The sequence below is a fragment of the Chaetura pelagica genome, unplaced genomic scaffold (genome assembly GCF_000747805.2).
Source record: "Chaetura pelagica isolate M959 unplaced genomic scaffold, ChaPel_1.0 scaffold94, whole genome shotgun sequence".
Taxonomy (NCBI): domain Eukaryota; kingdom Metazoa; phylum Chordata; class Aves; order Apodiformes; family Apodidae; genus Chaetura; species Chaetura pelagica.
In genome coordinates, this window is record NW_009952881.1 from 37016 (window position 1) to 53339 (window position 16324).

General features: G+C 36.0%; 1 protein-coding gene across 1 annotated transcript; it reads left to right on the forward strand.

Annotated features, from left to right (window-relative positions):
- On the forward strand, nt 1–15675 carry TSG101 (tumor susceptibility 101). The gene is made up of 9 exons (XM_009995378.1): nt 1–79; nt 1903–1968; nt 2542–2705; nt 4041–4167; nt 6664–6730; nt 8427–8518; nt 12324–12526; nt 13970–14209; nt 15354–15675. The coding sequence occupies exons 1-9, from the start codon at nt 67–69 to the stop codon at nt 15441–15443; spliced, it is 1062 nt and encodes a 353-aa protein (XP_009993680.1). The 5' UTR covers nt 1–66; the 3' UTR covers nt 15444–15675.
- Nucleotides 15676–16324: the final 649 nt, after the last annotated feature.

Sequence of the window (16324 nt, forward strand, 5' to 3'; positions counted from 1 at the left end):
TACAGAGACCTAACTGTACAGGAGACGACCAGTGTTATTACTCAGTACAAGGACCTCAAACCTGTCATGGATTCATATGGTTAGTCTGTGCTTGAGAAGATTTTTGTTACTGAATTGTTGATGTTTTAGATATATGTGTTCATTTTTGTGCAGAAAAAGGAGATTTACAGTAGAAAACAAATTTAGATTTCTCTTCTTGATCTTTGACATCAATACTTCCTCAGAAAAAGTTATTTTCTAACCTAACTTTTCTACATTACTTTATCCCACCTCCCAAGAAGTGTTGCATTTTTCACAGCGTAACTTTTAGTTTATTGTTCAGTGATGTCATATAATTTGTGTTCCTTGAGATTGCTGATATCAGCTTTACTGTGGTATGAAGATACTTTTAGAGTTCTCTTTAGAAAGAACTGTAAATCATTGAACAAATACTTCATTAAAAGTAATTGTGCCAGTCTTTAAGAGATGCAGAAAACACAGTCAAGTATATAGAAAATTGTCATGAGGGGGTTGGTAATTTAAATCAACAATGACAATCACTCTTAGCCTTTTTAAAGGATCTGACTAAATTTGAGTGCCTTAAATAATGGTATCGAGGGTCAGCTCCAAAGGCTGAGGGCATGATTTCACAAGATGCAGTGATCCAGCAGGGCTGCTGAGGTCATCTTCCTTCTGATCACCTTTTTTTAACTGTCACCTGTGGGAATCCTCTGTCAGCTAATTTCTCTTACTAATACACTATCAGAGACTTTATAGTCTTCTGGTTTTAAAATTCTAAATCTGGATTGAGAAGTATTAGGAAGAGAGATGGACAGGTCAAAGATAAATTAGTTTAACTTGAAAAGCTGCAAGCCAGCAGGTGTCACAGAAATAAAAATTCATGCAGTGAACAGAGAATACAAAACAAGAGTGAAAGATCTGGTTGGAACAGCAAATCTTCGTAACAGTAGTGACTAGGATTCCAGACAGCAAGAAGCCCTTTTGTGTTACCTAACTCTTTCTAAGCTGCCTCAAAGGCTGAGCACAGAGCCACTTAGAGATAATTGATACTATATTTGGAGCCGTGAAATGAGCAACAAGAAAATGGTTACGTTGCTGATGAGATAATTTTCTAGTTTATATTTATAATAAATCATATACCCCCTTTTAATCCCAACTTGTTTTACCTGCCTTTGCAGAAAATTAACACCAAATTATTTGTATGGGAAAAGCTACATTTGAAGCATGACTAGAAACTTCCAGGTGAAACTAGGAAAGTAAAAGATTTAGTACCAGAAATATGTTTATTCGGCCAAGAGTAATCTGTTGGATTGAAAGGATGGGAAAACTTAATTACAGCAACTCAGTAAACTGAGGTCAGGGTTCCTGTGCAGTTTGTGAACTAAGACTAAGATGTGGCAGCGAGTAAAGCACATGCATTTCTTCTTCAGTATATTATTATCTGGTTGGATTACCTTTGCTGGTAATAAAGGCCTATGGCTAAGTAATTTTCCATATTCTTGCTGACCTGTTTGTTTGGAGAAAGCATAAGGAATTCTTTGTATTCCTAAAATGGCAACTGTTTTTTAAATTAAGTTTCAGTTCAGATTATCTGTGCAGCAATTTGTATGATTTTCAGGTTGTGTGGTTCCAACATGTTTTACTTGGCCTCTGAATGAGTAAGCAGTTTTATTTGCAGTGAAGGTAGTTTGACAATAATTAGTCAATCATTTCCTAGAAACACATTATTCATAAGTTACTTGACTGTAGACAATAATTTGCTAGTCCATAAATGTGCAAGGGCAGAACCTTTCTAGCTGAATTTATATACATGTAATATCTGAAAAATTATACTAATAAAAAGATGGGGTATAACCTGTAGCAGGTACATTTGTTTTTAAAATCCTGTTTGTTCCCTTTCAGTTTTTAATGATGGCTCATCTAGAGAGTTGATGAGTCTCAGTGGAACCATTCCTGTGCCTTACAGAGGTATGCATTTATTATTATCTTCACCACTGTAAATTTTCCAAATTATATGAAAAAATATTTAGATTTGACCTGGTTCAACAACTTCATTGATAACTATTTTCTAGAAATCCCTTACTTGTCCACAGCATAATGGTTTAAAGAAATTGTTCCCTATTTTTCCTCTGGAATAAAATTTTAATGTTGAGCATTGCTTTTTCAGTCTGGTACAGCTGTGTAGCATCTTTTTTCTCTCAGTGCTGCACGTTTTTCAAGCTTCTCAGCTGAATGAGGGTTGCAAACCAGTTATTGCTGCAGCTGGCAAAAATTTGTTTTAGGGTCTAGTAATAACAGAACAAATGAGATTATGTATTAGTGGTAAATGATAATTGTAAATCTAAGTCAAACTGCTCTGAAGAATATTGAGTAAATAGCCATATTGCGAGTGGTCTTTTTTTTTTAATGTTATTAGTGGATTTTGGCTTCTGACTGTGTAGTTGAATTTACTGGATTTAGGAGATTTTCTTGAATCTCTATACAATAGGACAGACTGAGAGATGGAGTAACTTTAAAGATCTTTCCACATGTCTTTTCTAGGTAACACATACAATATCCCAATTTGCTTATGGCTGCTGGACACCTATCCTTTCAACCCCCCAATTTGTTTTGTTAAACCCACTAGCTCTATGACAATAAAAACTGGGAAGCATGTTGATGCAAATGGAAAAATATACCTTCCTTATCTGCATGAGTGGAAATATGTAAGTAAAGGGGAACTTACTGAGTTCTGAATTCCTTTAGAATGTTGTATCATTAGTTGTACAATTTGTAACAAGAAACCGTTATCATATTTATTTGAAATCTTAAACCACCTTTTAAATTTAAAAACTGCTTATTATTTGTAATGTCTTACAGTTCAGGATGTTGCATTCCATTGCCTGGTTCATTGTATCTGTAGTAACAGTTTGTGTGATTAAGCAGTGCCACACAGCCATCCTTCCCTGGCAGGACACTGTTGTGGAGATCTGTGAGATAAGAATATGTATAGAAGGGAAATTTTAAATTCTGTGTAACATCTCTGGTTTGAAAATAATCTCTATGACTAAAATGTACCTGTGTGAGCACTTGGACTTGTTTATGTAAACATTACTGGAGATTCAAGTGTATGGATGTATTTGCTTTACCAGTAAGCCACATGGAAATTTTGTCCAAAGCATGGACTTGTAAACAAGGTGATCTCTGCTGAGAGGATTTGAAGAATGGTACAAAGTACATAGTTCTGTAAAAAGTGATTAGCAGGAATAAATTTATTAAGCGTGGATGGTAGTTCTGTACTTGCATGATAATAGTGGAAAATGACTGCCCAAATCAGCATGTAGGTCTTGCATGAGCAAGGGGATCATCCAAGATACAGGTGATAAAGAATTAATTCAGTTTGAGAGGCTGATAAAAATAAGCAAGTGGATTATAGAGCTAAGAAAATTTGGAAATAGGATATTTAATCTGGTGCTGCATTCACAATGTTTGTTCTTATTTTAGCAAAATGAAATCATGCCTATATTAAATGTAGTTATAAACTGAGAAGCCTAGTTTGGCTGTGCTTAAAGGGGGGTTGTGCTGCTCCTTGGTGGGTTAGAACACTTTTTCTCTTGAGCCATTCTGAACCTGAGCAAAAGCTACAGGGTGTATGAAAATGAAATGTCTGAAAACTTAGTGATCTGTACTTTTTTCATGTTGGAATGTGGATTTAAGTCTTAAGAAAATTATTATAGTCCATCATTGCACAGTCATCTTCAGTCATTTATTGTCCTGCAGTTGATAGGGAACCATGTATTTTCCTGTTTGTTCTGAGTGTAAATGCTACTGCAGCTGTATCTTGCTAGACCATTTTGAATACCACCTGGCTGAGTTTGGAATCAGTAAAGAAATCCATACTGGAAGTTAAATATGCACATATCTGTGTATTTAAAATATATTTAAAACAGCAAATGAAAAGAATGGCTTTTGAGAGCTGATGGATTGGTGCCATTTTGTTACTATAGTCAGTCAAACTCTGTTAACAAAATCAACAGCTTGTGATTTGCTTACCCTCACAGCCCCAGTCAGACTTGCTAGAACTGATTCAGGTCATGATTGTTGTGTTTGGGGAGGAACCTCCAGTCTTTTCTCGGCCTACTGCTTCATCAAGCTACTCACCATACCAGGCAACAGGCCCACCAACTAGTAAGTGGTCATAGCTGCTCATTTCTACAAATGCTCAAAATAATTTTCCAAAGCATATTGCTGCTCTGTATCGTTTGTCAGCAAATGATGTATGCTCTAGAATGACTTTCTATATTGCTGGTTAATGAATTCACCTGTGCTGTACTTGACCTTTTTGAACTATAGGGGAAGAGTGTGTGTGTCTTTTCCACTTCTGGAAGGGGGGGGAAAATCAAGTTTATTTAAAAAAAAACAGAACCAACACACCCTCACACACACTCCCCAAGCCTCTCAAAACAATCAATAGCCTGTCAATATTCAGAGATAGCCTTAAAAAGAGATTATTCAGATAATGTATCTTTTTTTTCAGTCTGATAATACAAGTCCATCTTTTAAGCTTTCTGCAACCATTGGTTTCATTAGCAAAAGGATACTGCTTGTTCTTGTTGTTTGTATTTTTCATTTCTTAATTGCTTGCTGAATATGGAAAAACCTGCCTTATGGTTTTTAATTCTTTTCTGTTGATTTGGTACTCTGACTTGGTACTCATTTTCTTGCAAAAATTCACAAGACTTTTAAAAGTCTTTCATTTACATAAACTCCTGGAGTCATCTTATTTTAAAGATTGGGGATAGGCACATGAAGGAAGAAAGGGGAAGTAGGAAACAGAAATTCCTAGAAATTCTTCCAGAAGGGGACTCCATGTTGGGTGGAAAAAAACCTCAGTAGCGTAGACCTACTCAAGCCAAAGACTGGGGCAGGAGGGGAGGAGACGCAGATTGCTGCAGGCTGTTTGATGTTACTCTACATGAATTTAATGGCAGAGCAGCTGTATTTGGGGTTATATATTTTTTGCTGTACTTTAGAGGATCTGTTTTCTATTGAAATACAGCTTTCATCACACCAGTGTTACATCTGGAAGGCTGAATTCTATTAATTACAGTTTCCAGCAGAAACCATTTTGAACAAGAGCTTAGGTTCTTAACATGTGAGAGGGTAACAAACATAAATGTTGGAGATAGTTCCCGAAAAGTAAATGTTTGGAACTTGGTAGCTTGTCTGGCACTAGCCTTACCTGTAAGAGCAGTAGGTCATTCTACTGTTCTGGTTTGCCAAGAACAGAAGGTGTCAGTACAGATACAGTTTTAGTAGAGACTATTTTGGGCTTCAGGAAGGATCATCAGTTGAAACACTCTTGATTACTTTTGTAGCCATTCAGTGCTAGTATAACTGAAGTAATTTTAGTGGAAATGTTTCAGAACTTTCACACTGTGAACAGCTACTTAGTTTTATTGGTGTAGTCAGTTTTCCTTACTTTACAGACATTTAGGTTTGTTGTTTAAGAAGAAATTAAGCCCCGTTTTAAAAACTGGAGTAATTTGACAACATTGAAGGATGAAAATAACTCTTAAAAAAAATAAAGCTATTTCATGTAATATTCCTAAAATGACTAGAAATGTGGAATAAAGATATACAAAACATAATTTTTATAATAGAATTGTCAGATTTCTAAGAAGAAACTTAAAATTGCTAGGACTGTTAAAACTTTAGACATTTATATGTTATGATTTAAAAAAAAATTTAATTAACTTCTAAATAGCAGAAAGTACTGGATAAGAACATGATTGGATTGTAAAATGACAATCATTAGTTGTGAAGTCTAGTTTCTCTGAAGGTACTTAAATTACATTCATTATTTAGTGAGTAGAGAACAATGACTACACTGGAAAGATTATTTTCTTTTTCCATCTATTATATAAAAAATGGAAGCAACTTTTCAAGTGTGTCATCTTTAGTAACATACCATTTTTTTGAGTTCCCTGGCTGCAGATGCTTTTTCTCATGTATCCACATTTTATGTAGTACGTTGTGGATTATTAAATCAATACCCATTTTTATCCATGCTGTGGTTGAAGTAATGATTGAGAAAAATAAATATGCAATGAAAGGTGTTCTAGCAAGTTATTCTAGGGAATGTGTAAGTGACTGCTATTATAGCTGTCATACTCTTCCTCTAAACAAAATACTCTTGAAAATATTTTAACCAAACTCGATAGGTAGAATCTTCACAAAGGCACAGTTTGCTTACATTTTGTGAAAATGTTCTTGGATTCAGAAAGGAAAATCTAACTCATCAATATATAGAGGGAAGGTTTGCTGTAGTTTGGTGCTTTAGGTTTTTTGAGGGGAAGCAGCTGCCTTGGTCAGTTGGCACAGAGAGAGCTCAGAACGAACATCTGCATGTGTCCCTCTTGACAAGCTGCACAGGAGCAGCAGGGGAATCATCTGGGAGTGTTGTGGGAAGTGATGGCTTTGGGAGATGTGGGACACACAGTATCGAGGGGGTTTGGTCATAGAATGACTTGTCAACTGTTTTCATTCTGATAAACAATATTCATTGTTCAGTAATCTTTTCTAAAGCATCTAATTGCAACGTAAGTACATCTCATTAGTGTGATCTGGATACATATTCAACTTCTGAAAAGTAAAAATACACAAAATTATTTTTTTATTTAGCTTCTTATATGCCGGGCATCCCAGGTGGAATACCTTCCTTTCCAGCAGGAAGCACTCCAAACCCGAGGTAAGAACCCCTTAAAACCATCATCATTTACGTAACACACACTTTCACTGAACAGTAGCTAGTCATAATTGTATTTTCTGTGGCCTATTTGTTGTGTAATTACCATGTTAGCAGTTGTTTTTAAAAGTGAAGATGGAATTCTTGCCAATAGCTGAAAGAAAGTTTGAGAAAGGTTTAGCTTTCTTGGTGTTGCTTGCTCCAAATACACTATTCTTGGATTATAAATATATTTTGAAATCTGTTATCTAACTCTCACATGTTATCTTGCTTCACTCATGTATTGCATTATTTTTTATACAGCTGATATGTTTACATGATACAGAACATATCCCTACAGGTTCAGGGGGTTTATTATTGTACTTGGCATTTTGGGAGGTGATGAGCAACTCAAAACATGGAACAAAACAGTTGCTGGATTGGTCAGACGTTGACTCCAGCATAAATGTGAACTTAATTCAGAGCACTCTAAAGAGAATTTGAAGGTCACAAAATTATTTTAAAAGCTTTTTATTAATACAAACCAAGAGTTTTTCTTTAAGTGTATTATATAATAGTTTGGAATAAAGCTTTTCCAGAAGACTTATGTTCAGTCCTAGCAAATAATAAGATGCTGATTGCTGCCACCTAGTGTGTACCTACATTTGTTCACATAATTTTTAATTATTTTAATTATTAGTATCATTGTGTTTTAGGAGCATGCAAGGAGTTGGTGAAGTGTATAACATTTTTATTTTAAAAATATTTTTTAAAAACCCAAAAATAACTAGGAATGTAATATGGAAGTGAAGAATGTGGTTTTTTAAAAGTTCTTATGGCAAGTTTTTTACCACTAAGTATGTTTATTTAAACTGCTCTTGATGTTTGTACAAAAATTATTAATAGAAGAACTGTTTCAAAAATAATATAATTCATGAATGAACAGAAAGGTTTTAAGTCTATTAAGTTTGCAAGTATCTGGAGAGACACAGAATTCTCTTATTTTATATCTTACATGATTTCTTGGACCATTTTGTTTATTTACAGCCATGGCTGATACTCTGCTGCATGCAGATGTTTATCAGCCTAGTACTGACTAATTTGAGTTCTTGTTTCAGTTGATAGTAAATGTAATTTAGGAAGATACTCTAGACTGTCACGTTATGGGTCACCTTGTGATTGTTTCCATAAACATAGACATAAACTTTTCCTTTCCTTCATCCTTCAGAACAGGGCTAAGAATTTCTGGAGGAGCTTCATCTTGCAATCATATTTTGCACAACATTTTTGGGTTTACATCAAGTGGTTCAGCAATCATCTTGTTAACTATTTTCATGTTAAAAATTATCAAAGTGAATTGCTGTTTGTGACTTTGTAGCTAGAAAATTTCCTTTTGGGTGCTTTTGGGTTTTCCTCTGGGAATTTACAAATTGCATGGCAAGATTAAGAGGTTGAAGAGAATTTTGAATGGTTCAAGTGCTTGATTGGGCAATAACTCATTAGCATTTCAGATTAAATGGTATTTTCATGAATCATACCAGAAATATAAATTGTGAAAGAAGTTAATGCAAACAGGAAAAGAGAAAGTATAACTTGGCCTGCAGTTTATAAATTTTATTATGTAAACAAATGTTTAATATGGTGACACAAAGAAAATATGCGTGGATGATATTTTACAAATAGTTATGTAACATTAGTGTATCTTCATTTGTCAAAGCAGCTACCCAAACTATCCTTTTCCTGGTGCTGTCCCATATCCAGCAACCACTAGTGTTCCATACTACCCTTCTCAGCCTCCCGTGACCACTGTTGGTGAGTAGCTTTTAAGGGATTTCTCTGAAGGGAAGCTGCCCTCTATAATTGTTATATAAGAAAATGGAAAAAAAGTATTGTATTGTTCTGTATGTGACCTTCCAAAGTATTGATTTTCAATTTTAAAAGTTATTGAAAGGAAGAATATAATATATTTTATGTCCTTTGTGGTATGTTTTATTCAGTTAGGAGCTTGATACATTCCTGTGTTTGTGCAATGTGTTGTGTGTGCTCTGTGAATAGTTTGAAGAACACAGCATGTTCTTCATGCCTTTCTTTTTTTCTCACCCTGTAACTGTAGGGGACTTTTGTCTGTGTTGCTCTGCAGTTGTGTTTTATAAAAATGCTTTTGTCCTCATTTTATCATCTATTGGAATCACTTTGTTTGCTCTTTATGTATATTTTCTTAACTCCAAAAGTCATAGCTACCTAAAGCAGAGGTTTCCAATGCATTTAGAATGAGATTCATGTTCATTGAGTTTCTTCTCCAGCCCCTTCATGTTTGCTTCTTAATTATCCCTACTTGTTATTTACTTCTCCTTTATAGCATCAAGATCTATTGTGTATCTTTTCCCAGTCTTCTGCTCCTTGGCCCTGTACTGGCAAAATACAGTAGCTTGGTTTCTGCGCTGTCCCTCACTTTCAGTGTGTGTATGTGACAGACTGGGAACCAGTGATAAAGGTCACCTAGTTAGGTAATATGTTGGTGCATAACTTTCCAATTGGATGATAGTCCTTTTGGAGCAGTTATATGATAAGGATTAAGATTTTTTTGTGACCTTGTACAGAGTATCAGTAATTTGGAGTCTCTTGCACTGTAATTTAAAAGTGCACCCATAGGTTCTTAATTTAACATATGAAGTCCCAGTTATTTATATACATTCTTCTGTCCAGAGCTATACATGTTTTGAAAGTTTCATTCACACAAATGGGGACAAAGCAAGTTCACAGCTTAGCAAAATAAGATAGATGCTTCTACTTTACTCTTAAAATATTTGAGGATTTGTTATGTTGTTACAGAATTTGGAAACAAGTTGTATGTAATGTTCTTGTGCCTGATCCCAACCTTTGTGTCCATGTTCTTTCAGCCTTCTGAATCACAAAAGTCTTTTCAGTGGTCATCTCCACTCTGAGGTGGTGTGTGTCTACCATGCACACTGCAAGAAAGCCACTGTCCCACTTTAGCTCAAACAGTGTTGGGGACTGTAGCTGGGTTCTTGTGAACTGATGTTCTCCGCTGGCTGTCTTGTAGGGAGGTTATAGGAATCCTTCCTTCTAGGGAACATTGGCTGTCCACAGCATCTTTCTGAAACAGATCCAGTTTTGCTTTTATGTTGTAGAGAGTTAATTTAAAATATAGCTATATCCTATTTCAATTCTTTGCATTATTTTCATCCCCTGTGAAGATGAACAGAGGTAGAATATCTGCAAGTCCTCAGGTCGTCCCATGCTATGTTGTTAGAGTTGAAGGCTGGGCTGACTATTAATACAAATGGCAGATGTTCTCTATTAACCCCTCTTCCTTCTGAGAAGGAGGAAGCAAAGGAGTAAGGTGGAGAGACTTATGGGTTGGAAATTAAATTACAACAGCTGTAATGAAACAATAGTGATGAAAAACAAAACAATTAAATATATACAAATGTATACAAACCCCATATCACGCTCCCCAGTCCCTATCCCAATAATGCTATCAAGGCTGCAGGGCAGGCTCTGGGAAAATCCCAGACTGGACGCCTGGACTCAGTGGCAAACAGGACCTGGATTCAGGAATGCACAGGTTGGAATCCAAGGCAGAAGAACAGGGTCCTCCCAGGATGTTGGTCATGGAAGAAGAGGGCTTGACTGTTGTGATCCCTCAGCTGTTTATGATGCATATGGGATGGAATACCTCATTTGGTCAGCTTTAGGTCACCTGTTCAATCCAGTTCTCCCCACAGGAGGGTCTCAGGGGTGACCCTTTTCCACCATTTCATTTCTGGCATATAAGAAGTTTAGCAGAATCAAGCGGTGACCTCGGTTTCTGTAGGAATATGTATAAGCAAGAGACTTTTTGCATACCATTCATACCATTACCTCTGCAATAACTATATAAAATTGAGCATTACCAGTCCAAGAAGCAGATGGAGTGTGAAAAACATGCTGTTATCTTCAGGAAGTACAGTCATTTAGAAGAGAATTAACTGAACAAGTAAAATTACTAAAATGAAAATTAGTTCTGTCCTAGCTCAAACCAGCACCCTATCTTCTGCCCTGAGAGACTGCTATGATAGATAGAACCTGCAGGCATGGACTATATGAACTTAATGAACTTTTGTGTGGAAGGATATATCACAAGCTAGTGATCTGTATATATGGATATGTGTGTGTATGTACATACATACATATATGCACAAAAAGCAGTAGTGACCTGAGCATGACATAAATGGGATGGAATAAAGGATGGAACATCCTATTTCTTTCAAGTAGAACCAATTCTCTTTTCAGTGATTTTACTCTTCAGTTAAATCTCTTCCAAGACTATCAAGATGCCAGATTTTGTAGTGGCAGTTTAACATCAGACTGACTCATTGGATGCAGCTAGGTAAAAGTCATACATTTACTATACATGGTTTATCTCTTGTGCCAAATAAAATGCAAACATGTCTCTCTAATCATCCACTGTATTCACTGTACTATTTAGGTTCTTTTACAGTACAGTGGTTTTTTTTATCTTTCAGCTGCAAATGTTTATTTCCCCTGTAGGCTGTTTGGCTATGGTTTATTGTAATAGTTAATTTAGGAGCACAGCATGTGCTACAGTTGTGTGGGTGGCTGGTGGGGTGTTTCCTATGTGAGCTTAGTTTAAATTGAAATAAAGTAGGCATTCAGAGTAGCTTAAGTTTTTGTTAATAGCAGTTGTTTCAAATAGTCTTTCTGGCTTTTTCTTTCTGTTCAGTCATCTGCCATTAATTACGTTTCTGACACAACTACTAGTTTAATGATTCCATAAGGTCACTTCTGAAATCAGACTCTGCCTAGTAAAGGTTAAGGGTTTCAGTGCTCTGTGGATTTAATGGCTATGTGCTGTAAAGTCTTCCCCAAGCTGAGCTAATTATGGAGGTGACAGAAAATGCTAAGGGCTCGTGCTCTTTAAGAGGATAAATCGAACTGAGCTGTATTAAAATGATCTTTTATATGTCCAAAGACCTCCTTCCTGTTCGCACTTGTATGTAAATTTTTGTTGTCTTAGGTGTATAGAGATGTTATTTTTTTCTCTCTCCTACTCTAGTGTCAAAGTGAGCCTTGTATAAAATTTCCCAGAGTGAGGGATATCAAGGGAAAAAAAAAGTAGAAGTGATGTCTGGTTCTAACTTTGTGTTGGAGAGTAATTCCCTATGTAAACAGTAACTGAAATCATGCTAATGCTATTCTTGATGTGAAATCCTTTTTGTTTTGATTTGAAGCATGTACATTCACAATTGTCTGCCTTAAGCAGGAAGTCCTAAATAGTGAATAAACTTTGTCCCAGGTAGTTTGACCTGACTTAAATTTTACTTCTTAGTGTAGAAGGTACTGTTCCTTCCTCCTTTTCATAAGGAGCAGAAGTGAATTCCTGTGTTTGTGTACATCTTGATGTGTCTTATCTCCGTGTGGTTTCTTCACTGCTTCTGAAAATTATTCTGGAGAACAGTTTATTTTACTGTCTTATATTGTTAAAGTACATACAGCAAGTTAACCACTTGCTTTTTTCAAACTAGCTTTATGCTGAAGCCAGTGCAGTATGGAATTAATTTCATGCTTGTGAATTATTTTTTTTTTTGTGCAGGACCCAGTAGAGATGGAACTATCAGTGAGGATACCATCCGAGCTTCCCTTATTTCAGCAGTCAGTGATAAACTGAGATGGAGGATGAAAGAAGAAATGGATCGTGCACAAGCTGAACTCAATGCCCTGAAACGGACAGAAGAGGACCTGAAGAAAGGACACCAGAAACTGGAAGAGATGGTAACTCGCCTGGATCAAGAAGTGGTAAGCTGAGATGAAACACTGCTCTGTATCCAAGTATTCCTGGTAGTGAGCAGAAGCATGTAATTACTTAAGCATTATAGAAATATCAAAACTTCCAGTGTGTTGCTTTTTAAATATATATTGTCTTTCAAAATTGAGGTGTATCAGTTTGGACTGAAGGAAGTCAGAAATACCAGTGACCATAAAGTGCATTGTCCTGCTCGTATCTTACAGATGTCATTGTTCAGTAGCAGAGGAACAATGATATTTTTCCCCATTCACCCTGTGAAATACGTCAGTGGTGTGAGTTTATTTTACAGTTGTGTCTTAAATTCTAGATAATAATGTGTAAAAGCAGCACTAGAAAACATTTCAGTGTCTTATTGCAGACACAGTGATTTTGATCACAGCCTCCTTGTATAGCATGCAGACTTTCTCAGACAGGACTGTCCTACTCACTATGCTCAGAAATTCCTGCAGTTTTTCACTAAGGCCTGACATCTGCTTAGTCCATCTTCTTGCATTACTGCTCAGGAGTAAGATTTTAGGATTGATGAGCAGTTTCTGAGCACAGTGCTCAGATACGTTTTGAAAAAATAATTAGAAATTATTAATAAGGACTAGAGAACAGGGGACACCATTATCTTACCATATAAATCTATGATGTGACCATGTTAAATGTAGTGTGTAATTCTAGTATTTGCTCTCTTGGAAAGAAAGGGCATAATAGGACTGCAAATGTTTGATGCAAAGGTAAGATTGATAATAGAGCATATCAGACAGCTTCCATGTAAGGCATGACTAAGTAAAGCTACGACTTCAGTCTGGGAAAAATACTGTGGGGACTGAGAGAGTGGAACATGATAATGATCTGTACAGCTTTGAGTGATAAGGAAAAATGTTGGTGTGCAGGGCCTGCCAGTGTGTTAGCTGTGGGACTTAAAAAATAGCAGGTGGCAAATTCAAGTGGAGCAAAAGGAGATGTTCCTCATATACCTGCAGTTGAATTATAGTTATGATTAGTGGGTAAAGCCAGCATGTTTTGTTTTCTGTCAATACAGTGAAGTGTTTATGTGATCCATTCTCAACAAAATTGTAGAAGAACTTACTCTAAAAGGCATAATTAGAAAGAAAATTATTTTGGCTTTGCTTATATTATATTTAGTTTAAATTATTATTTTTCCTTTTGTGGTACCTTCAAAATATTTAGACTGTTAGCATGTCTTCTCTACAGTTACATATTGGTAATGGATTGATATTATCTAAAACAGCCTTTATTTTTTTTAAATGAAAGAATCTAAAAATCTATAGATTGGTAGCTTTTTATTTTATAGAACTAATAATAGAGATGAGTAGAGAAGTAAAGAATTACCTGGCATGTTTAAAAATGCTTCGTCTTGACAGTTACATCAGAAGAAGACTTTTGAGACTTAAGAAATTAACAGACATCTTCATTGTTTTTAGGCTGAAGTTGACAAGAACATTGAACTTCTCAAGAAGAAGGATGAGGAGCTCAGTTCTGCCTTAGAGAAAATGGAAAATCAGTCAGAAAATAATGACATAGATGAAGTTATTATTCCTACAGCACCGCTTTACAAGCAGATCCTGAACTTATATGCAGAGGAAAATGCAATTGAAGACACCATCTTCTATCTTGGGGAAGCATTGAGACGTGGAGTGATAGATCTGGATGTCTTTTTAAAGGTAAGTTTCTTGGGGTGTTTTTAAGATGTGCATTGTAAATGTGTTCAAATACTTGGATGGCTTGTTCAGAAAATTACATTAGTGATTTCTTCACTGAAGAGGGTGGTGTAAGAACATGAGTACTTGTATGTTGAAACAAGTTTTAAAAGAGGAATTTCAGAATTAAGATAAAAGACCACTTTTAAAAGCATTATAGATATGAAGTAATTTATCATTAGACAGGTCCAACAGTGTCAACATAAGCTTTTCACTGGGCTTGCATCCTAATTCTGGAGAAACTAACTTTAAGGGTGATGGCAGTATTCAGATAATTCAGTGGATGTCTCTGCTAAGGCAGCCAGTGAAGTGTTAGAATCACTGAGGGGAAAAAAAGCCAGCTAGTTTAGTACCTCTTGCAAAGACTTTCTTAGACAATTTGTTTCCATCCTTTACTGTCCTTAATACTAAAAGTTTTCATAATGTCTCATCTAATTATCTTCCTTTATTTTGAACTTAGGTGTGTGGTGATGGCACATGAAATAAAAACAATCTATTATTTTTTAAATATTAAAAACACTTTTTAACATGGAATAAAATGACACAAAAAGTGTGTGTCAGGGTAGTTAAGGTTGCTATTGGATCTGGAAAGATTAGTATGCAGAAGTGTTAATAGTCTGTACTGGGTAACAAGAGTTACCAGTCCTTCCTTTTTCTAACAGTTGAGGTTTCCCCCCAGATTACCATTTAAACTTTGCTTTTGACATCCATTGTACAATGGACCACGTAGAGACGTATTATTTCCTTCTTATGTAGCTTGCTAGTTCTGTTTATGTACTGTTAAAATGTTCTCTGGCCCATTGGAAGTGCATTGGTTTGACTTCACTCTGGTGTACATATTACTACTTTTCCCTTCGCTAAAAATATGTGCAGAGTTAATAATTAAAATCTCAAAAACTGTACTACAGTGATTGCATTTTATAGCCATCTGCAAGTCATTTTTATGCTAAGAAAATGCCATTTAGTAGACTAATGCATTTATTGTTTCCAAAAAGCTAACATCCTGTTTGGGTCATGGAATGTGTCACGGTTTGAAAACTTGTGTTGCAATACAACTAAGATGGTACCAAACTTTCCCACTGGCCAACTGTTCTTCTTCTTCCTGCAGCATGTACGTCTTCTGTCTCGCAAGCAGTTCCAGCTGAGGGCATTGATGCAGAAAGCAAGGAAGACTGCTGGGCTCAGTGATCTCTACTAACTGGGGAGTTAGATCCATCTCCTTATGAAGCAGCCATTCATTTGGTATTTCTCTTAATCAGTAGGTGCCCAGAATAAGTTACTACATCATTCAAGTGTAAGATATTTTGAATCAATAATATATTTTCTTTTTGGTAAAGACTAGCTTTTATTAATGCACTTTCTATCTCCTGTAATCTTTGTGCTGGTGGACTCAACGCTGAATAAAACTTGTTGCATATTTTCTTCCTCTACAGAACTGTGTAAAATGTGCTTTCTTCACAAACAGACCTGGCTTGTGCAGTCTCAGCTTAGTCATAGAATGATTTGGGTTGCAAGGGACCTTAAAAATTATCCAATTCCAAACCCTCTGCATGGATAGGGACATCTCCCACTAGATCAGGTTGCTCAAAGCTCCATCCAACCTGGTCTTGAACACTTAAAGGGGCAACCACAGCTTCCCTGGGCAACCTGTTCTAGTGTCCCACTTTAACTTCTGAGATTTGAAGGATAATTCAAACTGGAAAAAAACACATTTCAGTGTAACTAACCTTTGTTACTAATCACATTTCAGTGTAACTGGAAAAAAAACACATTTCAGTGTAACTAACCTTTGTTACTAACCACATTTCAGTGTAACTAACCTTTGTGTAACTAACCAGTGAAAGATGGAAACTCAAAATTTCAAGGCCCTGATGTTTGACATCCAATAATTGTTTTCTAGAAGTGAGCTTAGTAACCATTACATTGACTTGCCTGTTTTACCACCAGATCATACTGTATGGAGCCTGAAGAAGTTTTAATATATATTCCAATTTCGTGCTAGAAAATGTTGGGAAAAAGACACAAAACGTTTGGTGGTGTCCTAGCTACACCAGGCAGATGTGCTGCATTCAGGAATGC

Coding starts and splice junctions, on each gene's coding strand:
- TSG101 (XM_009995378.1), top strand. Junction 4,168..6,663: donor GGCAACAGGCCCACCAACTA/GTAAGTGGTCAT, acceptor TTTTTTATTTAG/CTTCTTATATGCCGGGCATC. Junction 12,527..13,969: donor CTCGCCTGGATCAAGAAGTG/GTAAGCTGAGAT, acceptor CATTGTTTTTAG/GCTGAAGTTGACAAGAACAT.